We start from the raw sequence: 25,861 nt of genomic DNA on the forward strand, positions 1-25,861 counted from the left end.
TTTGTATAGGATATCTACTTTACTTTGTTGCCTTGGAGCACATTATGGGGTACAGCCAGCCCAATTACATTACAGTACCCCAAGGAGTGTAAGTTTGGAGAATTTGAAATCATAGAATTCTAAACACTGTCTTGGATGCACTGCAATAGCCTCCATGACATACCCCATCTAGCCAACATTAAATAATGAGAAACCAGGGTTTCCAAGATGACATGTTTCACACTGGGCAAACTTATGACAAATAATTTGATTTCTGCTTGAATCATAACCAGAAGTCTACTGAGAGCTGTGTTAATACTGTACTGTTTACCATCCAGATATATTTTAGTAGCATTTTTAGACTTAACCTGCATGTTTAAAACAGAGTGACGTGGTCAGTTCAGACAAACCAACTGGAAACTGCGCTTGTCCTTGCATGGAGTTACTGTTGCTGTGTGTTCTTCAAATTTACTGGATAGTAGATGCTCTTATCACTTGCAGTGGTTGTGATAAGAGAGTATGTGCCAAGCTGACCAATTTTTCTTTTCTTCAAAAGACTGCAGACTCAAAAGTTTTCTCTTCACCTGCTCCTCTCTCTTCCTCTACCCTCTCTTCCTCTACTGTCACAACACAGCCACCTCCCAGACTTACACGCAGAGTCAATAAGCCACAGGTAATCATCTTTGCTGATTACTCTTCCATTACTTACAGTCGTTTCCATGCCACGCCATTGTTTTGTCATATGCTTATTTAGCGACTCATTGATTACACAGATGAGATAATTTTCCCTTAAGTTAGAATTTTTATTAAAAAAAAGAAAAATTACTTCCAGGCTGTGCAGATGGGCAAGTATGGGCAAAATCTTCAAAAGCTGATGCAATTCTACATAGGTCAAACTTAGGTTTCTCCTTGTTTGTACCAGCTGAGGATCTGTTTATTGGTTCCTCCAAAAGATCAACTTGGCACTTACTTAGTTCTGACCTGTAGTTCCTACAGCTTGATTGCATTATAAGGCAGTGTTGGTGCCCTTCTTAGTAGGAATGGTGTAGCACAAGAAAATTTGGTTCAGGTATTGTTTAACCACCTGAGATCAGAATTCAAGGTGTGAGCATCTCAGAGCTGGGGATAAGACATACACAACATGGTATCCACAATGCCAGGGGCCTGCTCTGGTCTTCTCAGGTAGGATTCAGAGGTTCTCAACTCTATTGCTGAGAGCTACAAATGTTTTTGAAGAGGGATGCAGTAGGGTCTGTATAGCATGGCTCAGCCCCAGCACTGTGTCTGAGGTGCCCAGAATGTGGGAATGAGCAATGCTTATATCTGCTGGTGCCTCATCAGTCCTTCAAGGCAGCTTCCACAAGATGGCAATATTTGAAACAGAAGGTTCACAGTTAACAAAAACTGGAACACTGGACTGAGTTTGTAATGATGGGTATTGGGAAGCAGTCTTTAGCTTGATCAGTGAACCAGGCAAATTGGTCATACAGGATGAATGTGGGAAATAGTTGCCAATGTTACTTTCTTGATTAGATTAAGAGAGAGAGACAACTTAAACCCTGAAATTTTCCTATTACCTTTACTCCTTTTCTTCCACTTGAAGCTTGTGCAACTTTTTGCTGAACAACCACCTCCTGCTTCCCTTTCACTTCCAACACCTGAGTCCAATAGAATACATATTCTGCTTCAAGTTAAAAATCCATAGAAGTTTCCTGTGTTGGCCTTTTTCCTGAGCTCTGATCTGCTGGGTCATGCTGGTTCTTGCACTGGATATATGTGATCCAAAAGAACAGGAGCAAAGAACCACATGTAGACAAAGATGTTTCTCTCCAGTGATGATTAGCACACAGTTCTATTTTGGGTGTTCCACCTGGTTGTAATAAAATCCCATGGCCTTTCTTTGTAGTCAAAGTCAAGTCAATATTTATATTTTATATGCCTTGACAATCAAGTTAAAACTATGTGTGACATTAGCAGTAGTCTTGACCTCATTTTCAGCTGCGGGTCCACAGTTCTTTAGGGAGCAGGAGTGATATTTATATGTGCAAATGGCTTCTCATTATCTGTGTGATCCATACAGAGGCTGATGGTTTCAGCAGAACTTCAGGTAATACCCTGGAGGCTTTTCAAAAATCTGTACCTCTCAACTGATTTTAATCAAATGAGAAAATCACTTAGCAGACATGGAAATGAGACATTACATTTGGGTTTTCCTTCCATTAGTGTCCATCTCTGGTGTTCGAGGTACTTTATGATTTTGAATTTTAGTTTTCTTTCTCATTATAGATAACCTCTCCAGTTACAAAATTCTGACCCAGGGTTTTTTGCAGGTTTAAGACCCTTTGGTATAGGACTGGTGTAAGGACTCTGTTCTTACCTGCTACATTAAGTAAAAATATAAATTGCATTGGCTCTTTACACTGTTCTGAAGTTCCCTTTTGTTTGTTTTCCCAGTCCAAACTGAAAAGAAAAAATAATTACCTCACAGCATGTGAAGGTATTTCAAGTATAACTTACAGATAACTTGTCTCAATATTCTAGTAAAATATGTTATTAAGGAGTAACATAATCTATCAAATTAATTTATTTCAGGGAACCTGCAGGAATTTTCCATTATAATTCCTGTTCTACTCAGAGATGCTATTAGCACAGTGTCACAGTCAGCAGTGGCAGCAGCAAGTGTGTGAGCAGTGTGGTGGCTTTGGCCCTGGGGCTGGACTGTGGCTGTGGGGTGGGGAAGGCAGGACTGGCTGGACAAGGGTCCCCATATCAGCGATGTGAGGGATGTTGGTGGGACCCAGCTGCTCCTTGGCACTTGTACACAGCCACTCCAGCAGGGTGGTAATTTCACCTGCTTTTGGCTGGTAGAGAGGGGAGCATATGAGGTGGATGTTCAGACCCCATGCTCTCCAGCACAGGCCAGCTTCCCCTTGCATGTTCCTTGCTTTGCACCGTGTTCAAGGTAGACTTATACCTCCTCCAGTGGCTTTCACTTACTCCGCAAATTCAGCACAGCAATGTTTCTGCTGAGTGCTTGCTGTCCAAGGCAGAGCTGCCCAGCCTGCAGCAGGCATTTGGTACCTGTTTTCCAAGGGAAATGCCTTTTTCTGCTGTAGACACAGCCTTCAACTTCTGATCCAGGGTCCAGGGAGTCTTTCCACTGATTATGGCAGCCTTCTGCTCCACTCTGCAGCCTTTTCAGTGTCCTTTGTGAGAGCTCTTCAGCCAACTTTCCATTCACTTTCACCAGAGCAGGGCTTGGTGTGTGCAGGGTTTTTCCCGTTGTTTCACCTGGGCTGGGGAGGCCTCCCTGGTCTTGGTTCTTCATTCATGTGTGGGAGCATCAGTGCTGATATGTCCCCTTCTCTGAGGGAACACCAATTTGTCTGTCTGTCTTGTGTGTCTATTAGTCTGTTCTGTTTAGCTTTGTCTTTCCTTATGTAGTTCTTTAACTCCCACACGCAATGGATGGAAGACACAAACAAGAGCTGCAATGGGTAGTTGCACTGATGATGCTGAATTTCACTAGGAGCAGGGAGAGCACTGCTGAGCAGTCCCAGCATCTTTCTACCTAACATTTAAAAGCTGCCTTAGGGCTTTTCTAGGCTCTTAATGTAGAACCTTTTTCTGGTAATTTTACAAACTTGTGGCACTCTTTACATCCATGCCCAAACTCCATATGAGGTGGAAACACTGGCCAGCTGTGCTTTAGGACTAACTGTACTGCATATTTGTGTGCACAGTCTGTATAACTAGAGACCTCAGCACGTGTTTAAGTTTATTCACTTAGTCTTAACAAAGTAGATAGTGTGATTGAGCAGGTAGAAGTTGAGATGTCCTCACAGGTTCTGAATACTTGGTCACTTTTAGGGCCTTCAGCTTACCCTCAGCAGTTACAGGGCTGGCTCAGTGTTTTGTAGTAGTACCTGGACTATCTAAACCCCTGTTTGAAGAGCATTTTGACCTATAACACCTTTTTCTCCCTTTAATCTCATCCTTCCCTGAAAGAATACTGTAGGGTTTGGTTGGTGGATTAAAAAAAAAAAAGCTAAAAAGCCACATAGATCATGCTATGAGGGTCACTTGTTTACATTAGTGTGGTGATACATTTACAGCCCAAAATTATGGGATCTGATCTGGTCCATTTTTCATCCTGTTTAGCTAATGCTGCATAGTTGCTGACTGTGGGGTCTTTCACTACCTCACTGCAGGGCTCTGCTGCATCCCTGGGAGTTAGTGCTTTGGTGGGAGCTGCATGGATCACAGAGCAGAGGCCAGAGGAGATCACTTAGTCATGTGTCTTCTCAGGAACTGGAAGTTCCTGCTTGGCCTTTGCCCCTGCCCAGCTGCCTCATGGAAGTCCCCGTGAGGATCCTGCCAGGAAAGGAAATGTGACCTGGGTGCTAATGCTGCACCTCCTGGTAATACAAACCTGCACTGTGGAACATTCAGAGGCGGTGTCAATTTTTTAGCTTTCAAAAACTAATTTAATTCATAGATACTAATGCTTTTAGGAGGAAAAGCTGTGCAGGAAGGTCACAAGTAATCAGTGGGAAATGGACCATGTGGTCTTAGCTCATGGAGCAATTTCAGCAGTCAATTTATTGGTATGGAACAGAGAAGCACTTTCTTGAATTAAAAAAAAAATCTAAAAATATTCTTACAGCTGCCTCAGCCTGAAAATTGTTTTTTCCAGCTGCTTAACCACCTGAGTTAGCTCTAGTCTCATCAGATTTGATGCACTATATCCAGTTGGTCTGCACAATATTAAATTTGTTATTTTTTCATTTGCCTTTCAGGGCTGATGATAGGCAGGAGGGACTTCCAGAAATCCTGTGAGGATTTCAGGCTCCACAGTAAACGCTTTGAATGCAAATTCCACTGCAATTAGTAGATTGGATTTAAATTTAAATTTCTTTCTCTAGAAATATACATAGTAACAGAGCATTGTTTCATAGGGCAGTGATCCCAGATTCCAGCACCAGAGTAGAGCTGACTACAAAGGAGTTGCTGTGGGGGTGGGTTGGCCTACAATGGGTCACAGTCCTTGAGAAAAGAGATGCTTTGCTTTAATACAGTGATGGGCACAGCTCCAGAGGTCCACGATGTGGTTCAGTGGAGCTTTGAGAGGAATGAGCTCATCACCCTGCACTTCTCCAAAGTCTTCGAGCACACTTGGGCTGAAGGTGTCACAGACCTCTCTGCTGTCTGCTTCTGCTCTCTCTCAGAATGCCATGAAAAAGCAAGCTTTTTACTGGAGGGCACTGCTGAGTTGAATAAAGAGGAGGACAGAAAGCTTAAAATTGAGGCCATGAAATTTAGTTTGAAAATTGTGATAAATGATCACAGAGCATGGCCATGCTCTGTATCTCAACCCTCTTTGCCAAGCAGCCCTGCAGGCAGTACACCAGCTCAGACATTACATTTGCTCACAGGATGCACCTTGCTTTTGGTGGGTGTTTGAATATGCAAAAATGTGCAAAACCAGGCTGTGGATATCTGTATGGATTTTTCAGTGATTTTCCCCATAAAACCTCCAGCCTCAAACACTGATTTCCCTTTATGTGTCCTGGGACACATGGTCCCTGTGTAGAGTTGTGACTGTGGGGTGAGGCAGGGCAGAGTCCACTGGTGGTGGGTGGTGTTTGGAGCTGGGTTTTTCAGTCAAGGTCTCTTCTGACCTAACACTGTACCTTGTGGGAATCAATAAAACATTTCAGAGCCTTGCTTGGAACAGGATAGAGTGATTTTTTGGGGCTACACAGCCTTGGGCCTTCTGAGGACCTGAGCTGTTGGTTTTCTAAAAAAAGAAAGCAAGTTGCTGTTCTCTTCTGTGTCGTTGAGGACTTTTCTGAAAACAGCAACAGATGCCTTCCAGCATGCTTTTGGCCTTTCAATTTTGATGCTCCCAAGTATGTGTTCCTGTCTGTGTTCTTTTTGCCCTACAGGAATGCAGTATGATACTATTGTACCATTTCTGGCTGTAGCAGTGTCCATCACCTTCCACTCTGATTCCCTGCCCTACCTTCTGTTTTGCTTTCCCTTGCAGCATTGTGTGCTGCTGTTGTGTTACCGTAGCCTCAATGTCTCTTGTGTAAATTAAGGATCATGCTGTCCAAAACGTATGGTGTTGGGGTGGGGAGGGGAGGAGTTGTTCATTTCCTTTTGTTGTCTGCACTCCATTTACATTTTTTTAATTCTGACCAATATAACATCTGCTAAAATGTCTTCCTTATCATTTGCTTGGTGATCACACAGCCTTCCCACCATTCATTGAGAGCTGGACCAGATCTCACAGAGTCTGAAAAGAGCTATGTGGTAAGGCCCCTGTTTAACTCAGATGTGTAGTCCTAGACACTCTTCACCCAGACAGTAACACCTCAGTAAGAGATAAAATGCCAGCACTATTTTTAGTTGCAAAGTAGATACGTATTTATCTCTTTGCATATATTGCTTGTTTGTAACAGAAGAAAGGGAATTTAACAATTAGAAAAAACTGTCACAGCCAATGAAAAGTTGGGCTAGTTGTGCTGCCAGCCCCTGGGCATAAGTTAAACGAAGCCAAATGCATGAATGGAGCAGCCCAACCTCACCTTGCGTTCTTGAACTGACTTCATAGCATTTGGAATGGTGCCACTGCATAACTAATTGCAACCTCTTATGCTGCTTCTTTTAAAAATATGTGTAAATGTATTTGTTACAAATCTTCAAACTAAATGCCAAATTCTTCTGTATCTCGCCTGTTTTTCCATGCTTACATCTGGATCCCTTCTGCACTCCACTACCTGGATATTTACCTGGATCTACAACTCTTCTTTTGTTTTTGGTTTTTTTACTGGACTTATATGCTGCAACTGGAATGTCCCATCTCTTCTTATCTATATTTTCCCCTCCCTTCCCCCTGTTGACTGTCCTTTGGGTGTTCTTGGATGTCAATGCTGCCTACCACACAGGAAGCTGTTTGCAATGAAATCATAAACATTGCAGAAAAGTCTGTTCATTACTGCAGTACTATTTCTCAGCCTCTTGACTCTCGCCACAAGGTGACCTCTAATGACCATAAATCATCTCTCATCATTTCTCAGCAACCTCAAGCACAGCAGCAAGGAGCCAGCCCTGAGCGAAGTCAAACACCACGAGACATGTAAGTTCTTTTGGTTCCCATCTTTCCAGGGCCCATATTCTGACTGGTGGTGAAGATAGGGAGGTATGAGAGCTCTCAGTGTTTCAGAAAGTAAATTAGAATAATGTGAAAATGTCAACTTTGCTTTAAAGAACAAAAGTAGCCACATATCATCATAATGAGTTTCAGACTGTGCCCTTTCTGTCTGTATAGCACCTGAAACAATGACCTCAGTTGCCTGTATAGCACCTCAACAATGAGCCTGGACATGGCCTCCATTACAGAGGCTGTCTCAATGTCTTTGTATCTTGAAGCTGGCAACAAATTCATATCCACTGGCTATACCTGATCATATGATGTGGATCACTGTGTTCCACTCTGTTCTTGGCTTCTCATAGTGCAGTGAGGGTCCCAACACCGATGCCACTTGGTGCATTGCTGGCCAGTTCCACTGGTGCGTTTGTAGCTGAGAGACCGGGGTGAGATTTTCAAAGCTGTTTGGTGGAGCTGCCACTAAGCTTGGTGGGGCCTTACACTGATGGTTTTGAGAATAGCAGCCTGCACTGTGTGCTAGGGACTGATGCTCACAGCAGTTGGCTTGTGAAAGGAGCTTTTGCTTTTTGCAGAGCAGGAGCATCTCACATCAGCTCTATTTTCATGCTCCATAGGCAGGGGACCAAGCCTCTGCAAATTTGCCCAAAGATTGTTTCCATTCCATAAGGACCCTTTCTAGTGAATACAGAGTACCTGTGGTACAAATGACATCTCAGGGCAGGATTCAGCCTGGGTTTTTTATTCCACCATACCTCCTCAGCCATGATTTATCCATGTAGATAGAGTGCAGTAGAGTAGGCAATATCTTTTTCTAAAGTCCTTTGCTCTGCTATTTGGTTACTTATGGCTCTCTCTGCCTATGTTCCTGGGCAAGGAAACAGCTGTCTCCTTTAGCCCAAGAATGAGTGTATCCAGGTTTTGGCTTGCACTCAATAGGGTGTCTGCAACTGAACACTGTCTAGGTGCTACATGTTAGGAAGGCTCTGGTTGTTTGTGCAGACAACTACATGGCAGAAAGGGAGCAGAAGCTCTCCACATATCCCACATGGTGTAGGTATGGCACTTTTTACTACCATGAGCTTTTGACAACAGCAAGTTCAATGCAGGTGGCTTCCACCTCTCAAAAGGCAAACATAGGTCCAGACTGCATTCAGCAATATGTAATAGGAATTAGGGGAAGAGGAACATCTCCTCCTGAAGGGATGTCAAAGAAATTCAATGGCTAACATCTACTGTCTTTCTGGTTTTCAGAGTTAGCTACCAAGCCCTCTACAGCTACACTCCTCAGAATGATGATGAGCTGGAACTGAGGGACGGTGACATTGTTGATGTCATGGAGAAATGTGATGATGGCTGGTTTGTGGGTGAGTGTGACACTTGCCTGTGAGCAGAGCTTTTTGGGATGAGCAGTTTTGTAGAGTGTCTGGAAGTTGCTTTCATTTTTGGGGTCAAAATAGTGAAAAAAATTGACCTCAGTTTTTCCACAACTTCCTATATTTTCCCACCAAGAATATTAAAATTAGGCTGCAAGGTGGTGGAGCTTTGTTTTCCTTGCTAGGTCTCTAGTACTTCCTTTTTTATCTTAGTATCTCCATTCCTCTCTTCCTCTAGATCCTTCTTGTTTACACAGATGACAGAGCAACAGAGGGAACCAAGAAAAACGATTTCTGTAGCATTTCCAAAGCTGAGGGGAGCCATGACTAGTTACAGAAAGTGGCAAGTAGCGGGTGAAGACAACACATGGATAGGAGTTGCAGTCCCTGAAAATCCAGCCTCAAGTGTATGTTTAGCAAAATCCTTTACCTTCAAGGAGTGCAAGTCTGGACAGTGTTCTCTATCTCAGTGTTTCAAATCTAGGCTTGCCATCTCTTCTTAAGGGAGATTAGCTCATTTACACTGAGAGGAGTTTGGCTTCTAACCTATAGGCCCAGAAGCTTTCACCAGCACCTTATTAACTGTTAAAGGGGATGACCAAAGATGATTAGTAGTAGAACTAGTTGTGATCTGGTTTGTACCAAAAGACTCTTTGACTAGGGTTCCTATTTAGTATGAGGAATCAATGCCTGCAGGTAGAAGAGGTTGCCACCTGTACCTTTTTAAGTGTAGGTATGTCTCCATCTTACTATGTCTTCCTTGTGTTTTATTTTGCAACAGGTACATCCAGGAGAACAAGGCAATTTGGCACCTTCCCAGGCAACTACGTGAAGCTTCTGTACCTGTAAAGTAACAGTGATCCCACCATGACAAGGATGGTGGGAATCCTTTCCAGATGGTGTTTTTAAACAGTGAAGAAACAGACAATTTATGAATGTAATAGACAAGAGATGAGAAGTGTTAGGAGGATGTGGTTATGTGGTACACTATTGAGTTGAATGTGTAGCCCTGCTTCCATGGAGTCAGGGTGTGATTTGTTTGCTGAAGAAGAGACAGTTTCTAGTTTACAGTGCTGCCTTTGTGTATTCCTCTCCCTTCCCCAGTAAGAGTTTTGATGATAATCTTAATTTGTATGGAGTACTTACCTCTGAGAAGGCTTCAGGGAAGCACACGGTATAGGTTTTGTTTGTGTGTTGAGATAGGGTAGTGCTTTGGGGCAGTACTCAGCCCTGCAGCTGCTCACGTTGGTTGGCACAGGAGTTCAGGAGCAGGAGTTCAAGAAACAGGCTTGCTGCCCAGTTTCTGCCTTGCTGAAGACTCACTTTTCTCTGCCTTCCATCTCTATAGAAAACCTTTCCTTCATGTCATGCATCTTAAGACCCAGCAGAGGCAGAGGACAGCTGATACAATTGAATTGCAGAGCTCTGTGTGGAAAAGGAGTTTGGGATTGGTGGTTTAATCCAGAGAGGTCAGCCAAAGCATAATGCAAATGTGCAAAAATCCCAAACCCTTCAATAACATATTACTGATCTCTGCAGGGTTTTTTCTTTTGTGCAGGGGGTGTGTGTGTGAATGTATTGTGTGCAAAATTAGCTGAGTCCTGTTTTTTAAAGAGAAATCAGCCTAGCTTTGACATTTATCTGCACAAAGAATAGAACCAATAAACAGAACATCCGTGAGGGCAAATCCTGTTTATGAGTCCTACAGCTGTTCACTTTCTCTGCTCCTCTGCCCTGTCGCTGGCCCTAAAGGATCACACACCTTTTCCAGTGTATGCTTTGGGATGAAATGCTGGGAGTCCTTTCCCAGCCTTAAATCTTAGAGGCCCTGATAAATCTGAACAATGTATCACTGAGGGTGCCTTTTTTTTTCATATTGGTCACAGTGTTGATGGTAGGTCAAATAAATACATGCATTTTGGCTGCCTCTTAGTCATACAAAAAAGTCTAATCAATTTGGAAAGCTGTTCCCAGCAGTTATTACCAGTTACATAGATTTGTATTTCCGTGAGGGGAAAAAAAAAAACCAGAACCCATAGCTTGGCTGTGTGTTTGCCTGTAAATCCACTATGAGTACTCTTTTGATAGACTTTTTGTTATTAAGGAAAAGCATAAACAAAACCAGTTCTATCTGACTCTGCTTCCTACAATTGCCGTACAAATAGCAAAGGGTAGATTGCTATTTTGTCATAAGCCGTATTTAATAATATAAAATGCCTATTTTTATGCTGATGCTTTTATACAGATTTATTAAGAGTAAACTACAACTAACTGTTAGCACGACTTGCAATGTTTTGATAAACTAGCCATGCTCCTGGGTTTGAAATCAAGTAGGCTTGTCTTCCGTCTCAGTCAGCGGAAGAGAAGATTCTGTGTCTCAGAAGTTTGACTGTAAATATGTATATTTAACTTTGTACAGACAATGTACTTACCTTGTATAGAGAAATAATTTAAACACATTGAGTGAAGGGAGGGGAAAAAGGCAGTTGTGAAAGGTTGGGATTTTTTTCCACTTTAATTTAAGTGATGGAATTCCATGTATGTTCACATAAAGAGTTTTAGCACAAAATATTCATTATGAAAGGTTTCAGATATAATACAAAGCACCACTGTTTATTTTCTGCAGGAGGTATCTTGAATCCTGCATCTTATTTATGGGTTAGTTGTTCTGCTTTGGGTTTGCCCTCCAGTTATTTGCAACAATGTTTAGGCCTGTTGGTAAGATTGGATAACACCAAATAAATCTATCCAGCAAAGTAACATGTTGATATTGATTGTATATAACATACTCATTTAAAAGTTAATTTTCTGTTCCTGCTCTTGCCAGTTTAAGTTAAACACAAACACACACACACACACGCAACACACATATCCACACAAACTGCAACTTCTTTTTGTGTTGATTTTTTGTTTCTTATTGCAGTGGATTACTATTTGGCAATTAATAAATGGAATTATTGAATTACTACTGTGTTCCTTGTACAAATTATTAATAAAATCTACTCTGGTTGTTCATGTAGCAATGCACTTTTGTATTAGTGCCCCGCTGTGGCTTTGTATCCATACTGACGTGTGGGTGTCTGCCATGGGCTTCACCACTGTCCTGCACCTGAGGATCCTGCTTGTGATTTGGCTTGAGCTCATCAGTCCTTCCTGAGCTGGAGGCTGGCTGTGACTTTTGCTTAAAGAAACCAAGGTGTAAAGGCAGAGGAGAAGCTGTTTTACACACAGATCTCACCATACATGGTGTCAGGGTACAGTTACTGTGGCGTGCACGCAGATCTGGGAGGTCAGGAGTACACACACGTCTCTCCACGGGTTTACAAAGGGTCTTTGTGACCTCAGATGAAAAGACCACCCAGGTTAAGTCAGGCAAGAAACTCAAAATGCCAGCCTGTGGGGGAAGGGATGTCAGTTGGTGTTGGGCTTACATGACTTTTTAACCCTGACTTAGGTCAAAAGCTTTAAGACACTGCTGTCTGGTAGCTGCACCCTGACAGGGCAGGTATGGCTACAGCATTAACTCATGGGGTTTGTAGGTCTGTGGTGATTGTGTCCTGTCTCCCTGCAGCAATACACCTAGCTGGGACTTTCTGGGCGATCTTTGTGTAAGGGAAAAGTCCCTGAAGGAGTAGAGTGAGGGAAGGCCTTTGCAGGACTGTGCTCACCCTAAAGACTGATATTTCACAAGGAGTTTTAACTTTTTGGAGACCTCCATCTCAGACTAAGCCAAAATTGCGCAACAGATTCAAACCCTGTGATGATGCGACTGGATGGCCAGGCAGACAGATAAACATCATGGCTGCACTCACAATGCTTTTAGGAAGTCAAACTGTAAACAAGTTGATCCTAAAACCAAACTACCGTGACAGCAAAAGCCTCAGGCTACTTTACATGTGTTTAGAAAGCACACAGACACAAGCCCTTTTTTGTTTCACAGGTCTCTTTATATAAAAGCCAAAGGGCAGCCTGACCATGGCTTTACTGACAAGCACTGCTCACCTGTGCTTTACAGCAGCCTGGACAGGGAGGGGAGAATCTCATCTGTGACTGCTGAACGTTGGTATTTACTCACTCTCTAACCTAATCTAAGGTAAGGAAGCTAGAGGTGCTAGTGACTTCAGAAGCTGGGCAGGCAGAGAGGGGAAGGTGACCCAGCAGTGTGCGACAGCCCTCTGGAGCTCCTGCAGACTGCTGTGGCAAAGCAGTCGCTTTCTTCACTGTCACGAGTGCCACACCAGTGATGTAGTGGAAGAACTACTTCTCTCTGCTAGGGATGAAATTAATAGTCTGGACACAAGGACTCTGGAAAGAAATAACCTGTGAAAAGACAAGGTAATGCAGGAAAAAGGGCACAACCACAAAAGGAGATTGCAGAAGTGAGGGTGTGCCTTGTGATGGGATCAGTTGTGGCCATGTCTTGTAGGACCAGTACCTTGGTGACCTGCATCATTCCCACTTGCTGCCTGCTCTGTGCTCCCCAGCTGTGGCTGAATCCCAGCTTCAGCTACAGCTCGCTGATGTGCTTATGGGTGAGCTGTATTCATTAACTAAATGAGCAGCAATGCTTGCACTCTAGTTGTAAATGCCAATGCTGTTGCTGTGACCAACCTTTCCCACTTGTCCACCATCAGATTACTGAGGGCTTAATATGCAACTGAAACAACTATTTTTCCTAAATCACAGATAAGAAGGTTGGCTGAAAAACCTGTATAGAAGAATTCCTTTTATTGGTGGCACCGTGCTTAAGGGGCTAGAGATAAAGAAAACGCTGTTTAAATCAGTGAACCTGGGATAAATTAGCAGAGAGGTAACACCCTTCCCAGGCTCCACCTCGCTCATCCCATCCTGGCGGGGAAACGGCAGGCAGGGCAGCTTAATTCCATCGCCCCCATTAGGTTTCAGAGTTAGCATTGCTCAAGGCTGGAGAGTATTTGCCTGGGAGATGTCGCACCGGGACACTCACTCCTGCGTGCGGCTGCCTGCCGGAGGCTTGTCCTGCCTGCCAGCAGGGAGCGGCTGAGGGGCGCCGGGATTCCCGACCCCGGCAGCCGCCCTGCCCCGGGCGGGCCTGCCCCGAGCCGGGGAGCGGCTCCAGCCCGGGAGGCGGCGGGGAGCGGGCGCTGCTGCCCGGGGCGGGGCGCGCCCGGCGGGCGGGGCGGGCCGGGGGCGGGCCGGGCCGGGCCGGGCCGGTGCGGACGGCGGGGCTGTCGGAGCCAGCCGCGAGGTGCAGCGCACACATGGGGACGCACCGCATCGTGCTCTCGGGGCCCGGGCCCTGGGGCTTCCGCCTGGTGGGCGGCCGCGACTTCGAGCAGCCCCTCGCCATCTCCCGGGTAGGGTGGGCTGCGGCGGACGGACGGTGCTGGGGGCGGCCGGGGTCGGTTCGGGCTGGCAGGTGGTGCAGCGGCAAAGCCGGGGCGGGAGGTGGGCTTGTCTTTTTCTCCCCCCTGTTTTTTAGTTTGTTTGGGTTTTTTATGTTTACGGTGAAATCGATGGTGGCACACTCAACCCCTTCACCTGTAGCAGACCGGAGTCTTTGCTTCCCACCGAACCTCCCTCCTCAGTCTGTCCATAGGGACCCTGCGGGCAGTAGGAATCCCCTGAGCCCCCGGTTCGGGTTTGGCAGCCCAGCCTGTGGGAACCCGTCTCACCGAGGTGGGCTGAGTGCTCGCCTGCTTTGCTTGCCATGTATAGTTAAGAGCCTTTGTTTACAGTAGCCATGTTAAGGTGCATTTAGTGCCTCTGCCCGTCTCTGTTCGAAGTCCTTCTTGGCCCCCCCTCCCCCTCCCTTGAAGAGAAATTAGTTAGGAAGTGGCAAAAATTTTGCATCGAAACAATTTTAGCGTTGTACATGGCTTTTCCATCCACTGCCCCAGCGTTTGGCTGTGAGACGCCGGTGCGCAGTGCCTCTCTGTCCTGTCCCCACCTGTCCCCACAGGTGCTCGGTGCTCGCTGCCTCTCTGTCCTGTCCCCACAGGTGCTGGGCCCGGCCGGGAGCTGGGCTCTGCCCCCCGTGCCCTGCAGGCGCCCAGAGCCGCGGGCCCGTGTCTGCGGCCCCGAGCCCCAAACTCTGCTCGGCTTTGCGCGGGGTGCACAGAGACTCTTGTCGGGGCTGGCTGCAAGTCTCCCCGATGGGAACAGGAATAGAGGGATTGCTCCTGGTTCCAGCAATCCCTCGGCAAAGCAGAGGCATCCAGCTAGCTGCTGTTAGCCTGAGGCTCTAGCATCTGCCACCATTGCACAATTTTGGAGTGCCCGCGTGCCCCAGGTGAGGAAGGGCTGCGGGAAGTGGAACGTGCCATAACTTGAATTTACGTGAATTTACTGCCCTTAAAGAAAACCAGGACGGTCGAACTTGTGAATTTTTAGAAATGCCTCCTGCCACGGGATCTCCTGACATGGGATCCCACTGCTGAAGGAGCCCAGGTGCCACGGGGAAGCTGCCAGCTGCAGGAAGGGCAGAGCTCACAAGTGCTCTTAAACCCACGGGGGCTGGGGGGTGAGTTACTAGTTTTCTGTGTAATCTCTTTCAATTACAGTAATAATGCTTCATTTTTCTAAAGCATTTTTGGGACATGAAAGCAGCTTTACTGTAAGGGAAGTGATATTTACTTCATTGTTATGGTAATTACTGCCATTTCCTTCCAGCAAAAGGCTCTCAGGCAGAAGGGTGTCTAAAGCCCTACCTGCTCTTAGCTCTTCTTGGTCACCTTTATCAATGCTTATAGGCACATACCAAGGGACATAGATCAGCAAAGCAGCAAAAATAACCACCTCATGAGAAATTCTGACCCTAGAGACTAGAATGTAATAAAATAGCCTCTCCGATGGTGGTGACGTAAATGCTGACAATTAGCAGCTCTTATCAGGGCTTTCTCTTGTGACCCCTCTGACACCTTTAATTTCCTCTCCCAGACTTCAAGTCATTAATCTTTCCTGTGGTTTGCTCGTAAGGCTCCTGGATTTCTCTCCTGGGCTCAGGAGTGAAATTCTTGGCAAGTCTTCCCCTTACTATATAAAAAAAGATCTGATCCAGTTTTGACCTGTTCTAAAAAGTCTGTTCCTCCTTGTGTGATGATTTTTCATATTCTCGCTTATTTTATTTGGTACCTGTGTTTTCACCAGGGACATTTCTGGCACAGAGCCCTTCTTCCCTCACAGGATGGGGTGAGCTGTGGCCGTAGGACTGACATCTGCCAGGGGTTGTGAGGGCCTTGGTCCTATTGTGTTATGAGATAGAGGGGGCTACCTGAGAGTGGGGGGAGGCTGTGACCTGTGATAAGAGCATTACCCTGGTAGCCTGGGTGGTTGCAGCTCTCCCTCCTCAGCACTTCTGTTTGCTTTGTGCTGCAAGTGGGAGGCGGGTGGGTGCACAGATGTGCTCATGAGCAGTGCTGCTAGCAGGGGTGCACAGGGCTGGGCTGCTGCCCTGGGCGTGGGGAGCAGCAGCATCCTGGCACTGAGAGTGCTGCAGTTTGGGTGTGCTGTCCATGGGGTCTGTGCTGTCTGTGGGGTCAGCGCTGTCCCATGTAGCCAGTGGAACCTGTCCCAGTGATGCACTGATGGGATCACCATGCTGTTCCATGTGCTGGCATGGTGGGATGCCAGGAGAGACATCCATCCAGGCACAGACCTCAGCTGTGTGTCTTGAAGCTCTCTTTGAACCAGTTGCCTAAATTCAGCCTGCATTGCCTGCCAGGAGCTCATGTTTGGCTTCTGGCACCATCATGCTTGTGCTGTTAAGCTTCAGAGTTTCTCTTGGTATTTATGACCCTCATCACCATTGTGCCTCAGCTTCTTGCTAGTGGCTTTTGGCTTCTCAAGCTCCCAGTCAGCTGGGGAGCAGCTGCACGGGAATGTAGTTGTGTTGGCGGGAGGCAGCGCTGTTTGGGTTGTTCTCCAGAGGCAGTCATTGAAACTTGGTGTTGCAGTCCTGGGTCCAAGAAGGATGAGGGCCACTGGTGCCATGAGCATGGGAGCCACCAGAGCAGCCTGGCCAAGGGCTTCTGGCTGACAGTGGCTGCATGGTACCAATGTCTGGTTGTGCCTTAGAGGAGCAGCAGATGAAAGACTGTGGCATTTCCACAACTGCTCTTACCTTGTCTTTTGTCACTGCCCTACCTCACTTCCCACTTGAAATATGTGTTCAAAACTGCTTCAGGCTCAAATACATCACAAGCATCTTTTTGTGAGAACACTTCTGGTTTCTTAGTTGTGTTGACTGGTCTTCCTGGAGAGAACTGAATATGTAGATTTCACAAGTGCTGCTCATGAGACTTTCTTGTGGAGTTTCCCGTCTCTTTAGGACGGATGCTTCACAGATGTTTCTGGCTTAAATTTCTTTTTTAAACTGTAGGGTTCTGATGGACAGTTTATTGCAGTCTTTGCTCAGAAAAAAACCCAAACTTGTGTTGATCAGTGAATGAACTCTGGGTCAAAGCCTGCTGGATTGCCTTACAGGAGTAGGAAAGGCCCTTGTCTTTACTGCTCTTTGTGCGATACTCTGCAGTGAGTCAGTAGGGTAGAGTTTGAGAAAAGTTCTTTCTGAGACATGAATGGACACAATACATACAGGGTAATAGTTTCTGCAGAGCTGACCTGTGCACAGGGTAGTTCTCAGTTAAATCCCATTGAGGCTGGGAGCTGATGGAGGGAGGAAGCAGCACATTGTATAAGCAGCCACTGATGAAATAGAGCAGCCTGAAAAGCAGTGCAGTTGACAGACCCCATGCCCCTCCGTTCCTCAGGTAACATGAGCTGTTGCCTGTTTGGTTGCATTTGATTTTGATAAACATTGAGGCTTTTTGTTTCCAGCTGAATACATGGAGCTGTCTGATAAACTTTGTTATTGGGATGATTTTTGTGGTTTGTGGCAGCGATCTTGAGCATCTGACCCAAAATATGGGCAGAGCAGATGTTTGCCGTTTTGTCATGTCAAAAACCTCCCAGCTCCATTGAGGATGTCTCTTGGAGTCTGTAAGACTGGACATTTTCTTATAAAACCAGTTTTCCAATGAAAAATTGGTTTCAAGACAGCCCAGTTATGTAAATACGTTAAAAAGATGAAATCCCAACATGATGCTTGTGGCTGATTTTTACCACTGTAAAATTAATTCATCTCTGCTTAGTCTGATATTTTATCTATTTGTGATATTTTAAAAACTGAGAATTTATATAAAATACAGAATTGGATCATAATTGAATATTTGAGTGTGTTGGTTTTCTTTTCAAGCATGGCCCTCTGAACCAGCTTTATAAACTTTAAGATTGATTTAGTGGTAAAACTGGACTTGATGGTCTGAAATCAGTTATGGGACTGAATCCTGTGGTGTGAAAAGATACCAGGTTTAGCTTTGGTACCAGCTGATATCCTTACCCTGTCAGCCAGTAACCCTTGTAGGAAGCAGCTGAGTAAAGGCATCCCAGAGCCAGTGGTGAGGGAGAGCCCTGCTGGTAGGGCACACCCTGCCAATGGGCATCCCTTGATGGAATGGGTGGAGAGTGTCCTCCCCCTGGTGCATGCCAGGCCTTAGCTGAGCTCCAGCCCCTTCCCCAGGTGGAAAGAGACTCTGGCTGCAGGTTATTTTTCTGAGACATGAGGAGAGCTGGGGCTTTCTGGGCAGAGGGCCTTTTGGCCTTCCCTCTGCCAAAGGAAACATGGGGTGTGGTGGATATGATAGGATTTAGGGTTGGGCTGGCTTTCCTCCTCACCCGGAAAGCCTTGGCTGGTCCCCATTGTGCACACCTATGGCTGCAGTTCCTCTGCCACGAGGTCCAGCTCTTGTGCCCGTGACTGCAAATCTCAGCAATGTGCTGGGAGGTTGTTCTGGGGCTGTCTGGGCAGAGGGAGGCAGCTGGGGAAAGCTGCTGGGCTTTATAGGAAGGGGAAGGTGGCTTTATGTTACCTGGCTGTGGGTGGGGCAGGGGCTGTGGAGCACCAGCCCTGCTGTGCCACACCAGGCAGGGCTGCTCCAGAACAGCTGATAAGGGCCTTGGAGCACTGGTCAGTGGTGTCACCTGCCAAGAGCTTCTGGCCCTGCAGAAGTGGCTGGGCTGGTGTTCAGAGGATGGCAGGATGCCTTGTGCTTTGCTTGGTGGGAATCCTGTCTGCTCTGTCAGAGCGCAGAGGCTGTGCCCCTACAGGCTTTGAAATCAGCATCAATCCTGGCAGTTTCCTGGAAAAATCCTGTGCTTAAAGGTACAAATGGCTGCTGAGAAGACGAAAAGACTTTTCTGATTTCCCTGACTACCAGGGTTTGGATGAAAAGAAATCTTCCTTAATTGTAGCAAGGGCAACGCAGCAAATTTTCTTGGGATAAATGCAAAATGCTTTAGGGCAAGGACAGGTTTGATCTTTCCCAGTTCAGTTTCCTGATCTGGGGGAGCAGTTCTACCTTGAAAAGAAGTTTACAATTTTTGGGATACTAATCAAATGCCTTCTACCAGAGCTACATGCAGGAGCAGTACTCTTGTCTTTCCAGCTACATGCAGGAGCAGTACTCTTGTCTTTGCTAGGAGCCAGGGTTCTCTTTTCCTCAGTTCACACATTCAGATTAATTTGTCATTGGCCATGCAGCAGCTTGATGTCACCCAAACTTTGGAGTTCCCTTTTCTCTGTACCTCTTCTTTGCAACCAGTATAATCTTTTCTGATCATGTCTGACCCACCTTGTTCTGGGCAGGTTCTCCAAAGGCCTAAAGAGAGAGTTCTACATTTGGAGTGAATGTACCAGCCTCAACGTTATGTGAAAGCTTTAAGCCCTCGAACTTTAGGTGACAAAAGCAAAGGCTGGACTTCTTGGGAGGAAGAAAGCTCTTTTTGTTCCCAGATGTCAAGTTATGTATGGCTGGAGGCTTCTTGGTACCTTTCACTCTCAAAAATCACTTTGTCCATCAAGAAATGTATATGTTATGTAAAATCAATTTAATTTGAAGGGTGCAACATCAAAATAACAGGAGAATTTTTTTTTTCAGTATAAACAGGGAAATTATAGGAGCCCTAAAGTGCATAAATAATTGATGTTGTTCTGGACTACAGTATCTTAGATGGTTGCTGATTACTGGATGTGTTGATTTATTTAGAGGATGAAATAAATCATCAGGAAAGACTCAGCTGTTTTTGAGGCCTTGTAAAAAATCTCTTGTTTATTTGTTTTAATGTGGGCATGTTGCAAAAGAAGCTGTGAGGCTGAGTAGCTCCATGACCACCATTTGAGCATCTGTCTGAGCAAATCCTCTCACCCACGTCTTTTTATACCAAGGTCAGCCCTTTCTGTGTTGACAAAGCTCCTCTGGCTGTCAGGGTAGGGCATGAAGGCAGGAAGGAGGGTCAGGGCTGGGCTGCCAGAGGAGCTTGTGCTGGAAGCCCAGACCCCACTGGGGTGGGCTGGTGCTCAAGGGTTTCACCAGCCAGAGGTATGAGCCCCTTCTCCTTCTTATCTCCTGGTGATGATGTGGTCTGGGCAAGCACAGAGCAGCCAGTGAGGCTTGGGCTGCAGCCTGGCTAGACTGTGATGGTGCAGAGAGCAGGAGCAGCATTGAAGGGAGCTCTCCTGGAGCCAGTTGTAAGGCATATCATTCCAGCTCCCCTAAAGAGAAGGGGTGGGGAATGTGCTTGTCTGAGTTTTCTCATAGCCTCTGATCTCTGCTGACCCAGCTGCATGCTTTTGCTGGGAGAAACTTTGACTGCTTAGCAAAATGCTCCAGTGCTGAGGACATTACTCATGGTAAAAGAGCAGTGTGTGTGGGTGGGGAGGATTAAAGTGAATGTCAGAGATGTCTGGCTGTCACCGGTGGCCTTGGAAGTATGTTGCTTCATGTCTGTCCTTTCCAGCAATGACCCAGCTGGGTTTTCCTCTCAAACACACATAGGTGCTGTTTCTCCAGATCTTTTTTCTTGGCTGATGTTAATTTTCTCATTTCTTATCTCTTCATCACTTTTGCAGTGTGTTTAGGTGTGGAGTGAGGAGTGATGCCGGAGGCTGCAGGGTCTGTGAGAAACTGTGAAGAGCTGACAGAGTGAGCATGTGGGGCGCCAGAATGGATGAGAAGGCCAGAAAAGATTGAATGAATTTTAGACCCACCCATCTATCTTGACTCACAGGGAGCTGAGTTATGCTGCTTTTCATAAAAATGCTTCCCACCCTTCCTCCCTCTCATTTGCTGTGGGCAGCAGTTTCCCTCAGTATATGCAGTGCTGCCTCTTGGATCCTTGCCTGCAGGAGGAAAAAAGGCACCAACTACCCCTGTCCAGGGGCTTCAGAGCTTGTTAGATAGCACGGATGGAGGGAATTACATCAAATATAAAATGTAGTTGTGTTTGGCAAGCTCTGGGACAGACAGAAGTTTTATGAAGAGGTCCTGGGAGCTGAATAAGCAGCCAGATGTTTCTCCTGCTGCTAAATCAAAGTGTTTTCTATTGTAAATGCACTTGCCCAAAGACTTTCTGAAGAGTTGATATTTCATAGCACTTTCTTTGCTGCTTGGCCAATCTTGAATCTGTGGGACCTGTTTTAAAAGGGGGGTCCAAGCCCATAACTGGTCTAAACTGTTATCTACTACATTGAGTTTTGCATGAATAAAGAGTGCACAATCAAACCTGTAGATTATGGGGATTTTTTGCTTCTTCCCTTCTTCCATATACTGGCACATGTGTCTGAGCTGGTATCAAGGACATGGTTTGATGTGTCTGATTGTAAGTATCTAGAATATTTCTCTAGTAGCCCAGATTTCTTACACAGAACGCCACCCAAGCAGAGCATCACTCTGGGACCAGTTTTGGACACAGTATGAGTCAGTGCTGCTCTGCCTTACTCAGCATTGTCTGTTCAACAGCAAAATGACCTAATGGCAGTGTTACCCAGTTGCTTGGGAACAATCACCTCAAGGCAGGGCACGGCTCCTTTCCAGAGGAAGCCTTTAGGCATGGTGTTATAAGGTGTGCAGAGCTTTACTCACCCAGCCATGGTGTCTCTGGAACTGGGAGGCTCCCGGAGCCTGGTGAGTCTGCCCATGTTCCATCTGCTCAAGCCCAGTGGAGGAGGCCCAGACCAGTCAGGGAGCTCTTTTGAAGGACACAAGAGACTGTGCCTTTGCACAAGCTGTGACTTGTACAAGGTTTGTCCCTTGCAGTGTCTTTCAGCCCTTCTTGCCTATCCATGCAGAAGTGCAGCTCTATCTGCTCAATACTGCCTCACCCACCTGTATAAGATGTGCAAGGCACTGCCTGCTGGTCCCTTGGCTCCTGCTGTTCTCTGCTCCATGCTCAGTCAAGAGGGAAGGGTAAGAGAGGCTGGGGCAAAGCTTTAGATCATCTGAGAGCAGGAACAGAGCAGTTTCAGGTGCAAAATTTACTAGATCCCTGCTTGCCTCAAGCTTGTGTTCATTTTTGGAGTCCTTTTGTGTAAGCTGGCTGATAGCTGCCAGTGCTCTGAGCACCTCTGCCTGCTTTCCCCCCAGCCACATGCCTGCCCTTGCTGCTTCCCATGGACCAGGCAGGGATGTGACAAAAATAAAAGCAGGAAAACATCACGGTGGCAGCTCTGTGCTCCTCTCTTAATAAGAGAAATGCCTTTTGCTTGGCAGCACTGAGATAAGCCCAGACCTTACTGTGAGGGGGGAAGGGAACATTATTAGTAGCTATAAATCATCCTAAAAGGATGGGGGATGGGTTCCCTCCATACCCTGCCCTTGTGCAGACATGTTTGCTGTGAACAGTCCTGGCAGACAGTACGAGCTGGATGTTGTAGGCAGTAGTTTGTGGAAGGCTGCATTTCAGGGCAAGTTATTTCCAGACCTGAAGAAGCTGGATTTTAAAACGTTTACTTTTGGCAGATACACATCTCTTTTATATTTTTGTGCAACCTTGTAGCTTGTCCTTAGGGGAGAGGATTATGTGAATACCTGAGTGCATGGAATAGCCCCTGTGCTCCCAGTGGCTCTTACCTGATGGAGAAGAGCACTTGCATTTCCAATTCCTCTGAAGTGGACACAGCAGGGAACTGACACCACAAGCACTGGCAATGCACTGAGATGTCACTGTAAATGCCAGTTGCTCTTCCTGGTGGCTCTTGGGGGTTCCTCAGGAGGCTTCAGTATTTCAGTGTCCCTGGCTGCTGTGGCTTAGCTGTTGCTGGTGATATATGATTGCTTCTACCAGCCTATCACATATTGTATAATTACCTGTCTTGAAATACAGCAAGCTGTATGGCTCAGTCTCCAGCAGTGTTCCAGTGCTGGCATTAATCCACTGTTGTTCTTGACCCTTTGGCAAGATTGACAATGAATCATGGTAACAGTGTACTGAGCTTGGTGTTCCTTAGAGGGGTGAGTAATGTGCCTCTCTCCCTCCTTTGGTAGCAGAGGAAATAAAGGCCCCAAGAAACCAAGTGACTCAGATAAGGTCCAGAGATCAGGAGAGGACCTGCACTGTGTTTCCTGCAGACACGTTTTGCTTTAATGATATGTTTAGGGATATGTCTTATGGATTTTATAATGACAGCTCCCAAATCTGGTGGGACTGTAGGCAGCTATCAGTGCTCAGGATTTCTTCAGAGCTTCGAACTGTCCCTGTGTGCAGGTTTTGGCTGGGCTAGAATTGTTCACAGTGGCTGGTAAGGGGCTGTGTTTTGGATTTGTGCTGAGCACAGGGTTGATAGTACAGAGATGTTTTTGTTATTGCTGAGCAGGTCTTACTCAGAGCCAAAGCCTTTTCTGCTTTTTGCACTGCCATGCAGCAGTGAGGAGTCTGGGGAGGGCTGAGACGAGACACAGCTGGGACAGCTGACTCCGACTGACCAAAGGGATATTCCAGACCACATGACATCGTGCCCATTACATAAAGAGGGGAAGATGTTTGGAGTGATGTTGTTTGTCTTCCCAAGTAACCATAATGCGTGATGGAGCCCTGTTCTCCTGTGGATGGCTGAACACCTGCCTGCCCATGGGAAGGAGTGAATTCATTCCTTGCTTTGCTTTGCTTGTGTGTGTGGCTTTTGCTTTTCCTATTAAACTGTCTTTAACTTAGCCCAGAAGTTTTCACTTCTACTCTCCCAGTTCTCTCCCTGGTCCTGCAGGTGGGGGAGTGAGTGAGCAGCTGCTGGCTGGGGTTGAACCACAGCACCCTGTTGCAAGGTTTACAGGAGGTACTCTCAAGGCAATGAATCCAGATTGCACTCAATGGCCTCAATAGGTCACTGGTCAGCTGAGGGCTGCAGCTTGGGAGGTGGTGATCTTCACAAGTAAATCAGATTTTCTGTATCCATTTGGTGCTTTGTCTGGTATTTTCATCAGCACTTCCTCTGTCAGTTCAGAGACTGCTTGCAGCATTCAAAGTGGTGGGCAGGTAGTCATTCACTATTGGTTGACCCATCTGAAGCTCTTTGGATTGATGGTCAGCTTGGACATCTGTGAGCCACTTCCATGTCCTTTCTTTTTCCATTAAATGCTTTCCTAGTAGAGAGGTGAAAAAAGAAAAGCATCTTATGATTTTTCTTCTGGCTGGGGAAAATAGCCCACTGCAGTTGTGAGGAGATATGCTGAACAGCTTCAGATTTGGCCCAGGGAAAACAGTGATTGCTGCTAATGTGTGACACCTCTAGAAGGGAAATGTTTCCCTGAGGGCAATGATTTGCCAACCAAACCCTAGTTAGGAGGGATTTCTAAATCTTGTGAATGGTATTTATGTCTGAAAGCTCTGCTGGGTTTGCTCAGCTGCTTTCCAGCATGCTGAAACCTAGCATGAATGTGTAGAATGAATACCAGTTGTAATGGACTCATAAATGAGGTATGTCTCAGCTGCAAGGCATGTTTTAATCTGTACTCATGTCTGGGAGCAGTCCACCCTTCTCATTTCCTCTGCCTGCTAAATAATGGATGAAAGCTCATAGAAATCATTACACACCATTCATAAACTCATTAAAGCTGCACAAAATCTTATGTAGTGTTTGCAAAGCCACAAACATGATGTTATTCACCTTCTGCCCAAGCAATAGTTTTGGCCCAAAGAGGTCTCAGTTGTTAAGAGGACACCTCTTTAAAAGAAGTAGGGTAAAATGAAGAAGCCATTTAGTTGATTTGTTTGAAAATGCCAAGTTTTAGCTGGGACCTTTTTCATGAGGAATGTCATACAAAATCCTTTATCTAAAAGACCTAGATAAATTTCTTCTTAGAATTTACTTTAATTAATTTTACCTTCTTTACTTCCAGGTACCAGTGAGAAAAACCACAGCTTCTCCAACTCCTTTTCAAATGTTGCTATGTAAATCTCCTCCCTGGAAAGTCCATTCACTCTTTTTGTTTTCTCTTAGGTGACTCCAGGCAGCAAAGCTGCAATAGCCAACTTGTGTATAGGAGACCAGATCATAGCCATCGATGGAGTGAACACAGACAACATGACACACCTTGAGGCACAAAACAAAATCAAGGGCTGCACAGATGAACTGACCCTGACAGTCAGCAGGTACGTAGCTGGGCAGCTGGGGCTGGAGAGAGGGAGGATTGCAGGGTGGGCAGTAGCTGTGTTTTGGTGTGGCAGTAGGCGTCTTGCTGGTTTAACTTGACCTCTTAGCACTTTGTCTGGCAGATGCTGGCTAGCAAGAAGGAGCTGCATTTCATCCTTTAATCCTAATGCTGCTTGCATTTGCTGCACTTTGACCTTATGAAAACAACTTTCCAAGTGAGAAATTGGCTGATAATTTATGGCAGGGTCTGTCAACTTACTCTGTGGCTCCTGGCAGCAAGAAACCAAAGATAGTCTCATGAAAACTTCACTCATAGCAGAGGAGGTGCAACCAGAGATGGCCTTCCTTCCCATTGCACTCCTTTAGCAGTTAAAATATATGCTTATGTGTTATTCCAGGGAATTAATTGCCTGGTTTCTGCCAAGCACAGACTCAGAAATGTTGTACATTTTGAAGCCTCTTGATCAAACAGCACTGTCAGCCTTAAACAGTGATGACCCAGGGTGCAATGAAGTTCCTCTTAGGCATCAGTCTCTCCAAGTCCTGAAAAACTAAAGGCAGGTGACAGCTGAGCCACAAGTTCTGCCACTAGTGTAGAGCACAAGCTGGCTTCAGCCTTCCCACCATCTTGAACTGCAGAACAATGGACAGCTTCATTCCTTTCCCCAGCAAGGCTTTGTTCTTGGGCCATCTTTGTACAGAGAGGAAATGGAGATGGGAAGGCAGGGCTCTGCTTTGCATTGAACTGTTGCTACTTAAAAGAACTGGAGCCTGTTTTTTTGGGGGGTGCTGCGGATTTATCCTTCCTTTTGGTGTGAATTGCAGCTGCAGGTACCAGTGCTTTTCAAAGCCAGGTGGTAGATGCAGCAT

General features: G+C 45.9%; 2 protein-coding genes across 6 annotated transcripts in view; both read left to right on the top strand.

Annotated features, from left to right (window-relative positions):
- Positions 1 to 11,494, top strand: part of LOC115905384 (sorbin and SH3 domain-containing protein 1-like) — a 158,587-nt gene extending 147,093 nt beyond the window's left edge. For 4 of the 5 annotated variants that reach the window (XM_030951625.1, XM_030951626.1, XM_030951624.1 and 1 more), the window contains 4 exons: positions 6,238 to 6,297; positions 7,065 to 7,123; positions 8,408 to 8,520; positions 9,311 to 11,494. In XM_030951625.1, the coding sequence (XP_030807485.1) occupies positions 6,238 to 6,297; positions 7,065 to 7,123; positions 8,408 to 8,520; positions 9,311 to 9,378 (300 nt within the window). In that variant the 3' untranslated portion in view covers positions 9,379 to 11,494. The remainder of the gene's footprint in view (positions 1 to 6,237; positions 6,298 to 7,064; positions 7,124 to 8,407; positions 8,521 to 9,310) is intronic. The other variant, XM_030951628.1, reaches the window with a different exon arrangement.
- A 2,217-nt stretch (positions 11,495 to 13,711) lies between these two features.
- PDLIM1 (PDZ and LIM domain 1) overlaps positions 13,712 to 25,861 on the top strand; it is a 42,872-nt gene continuing 30,722 nt past the window's right edge. The window contains exons 1-2 of the mRNA XM_030951674.1: positions 13,712 to 13,865; positions 24,839 to 24,990. Of these exons, the coding sequence (XP_030807534.1) occupies positions 13,770 to 13,865; positions 24,839 to 24,990 (248 nt within the window). The 5' untranslated portion in view covers positions 13,712 to 13,769. The remainder of the gene's footprint in view (positions 13,866 to 24,838; positions 24,991 to 25,861) is intronic.

This window comes from Camarhynchus parvulus, chromosome 6, assembly GCF_901933205.1.
Source record: "Camarhynchus parvulus chromosome 6, STF_HiC, whole genome shotgun sequence".
In the NCBI taxonomy this organism is placed as follows: Eukaryota; Metazoa; Chordata; class Aves; order Passeriformes; family Thraupidae; genus Camarhynchus; species Camarhynchus parvulus.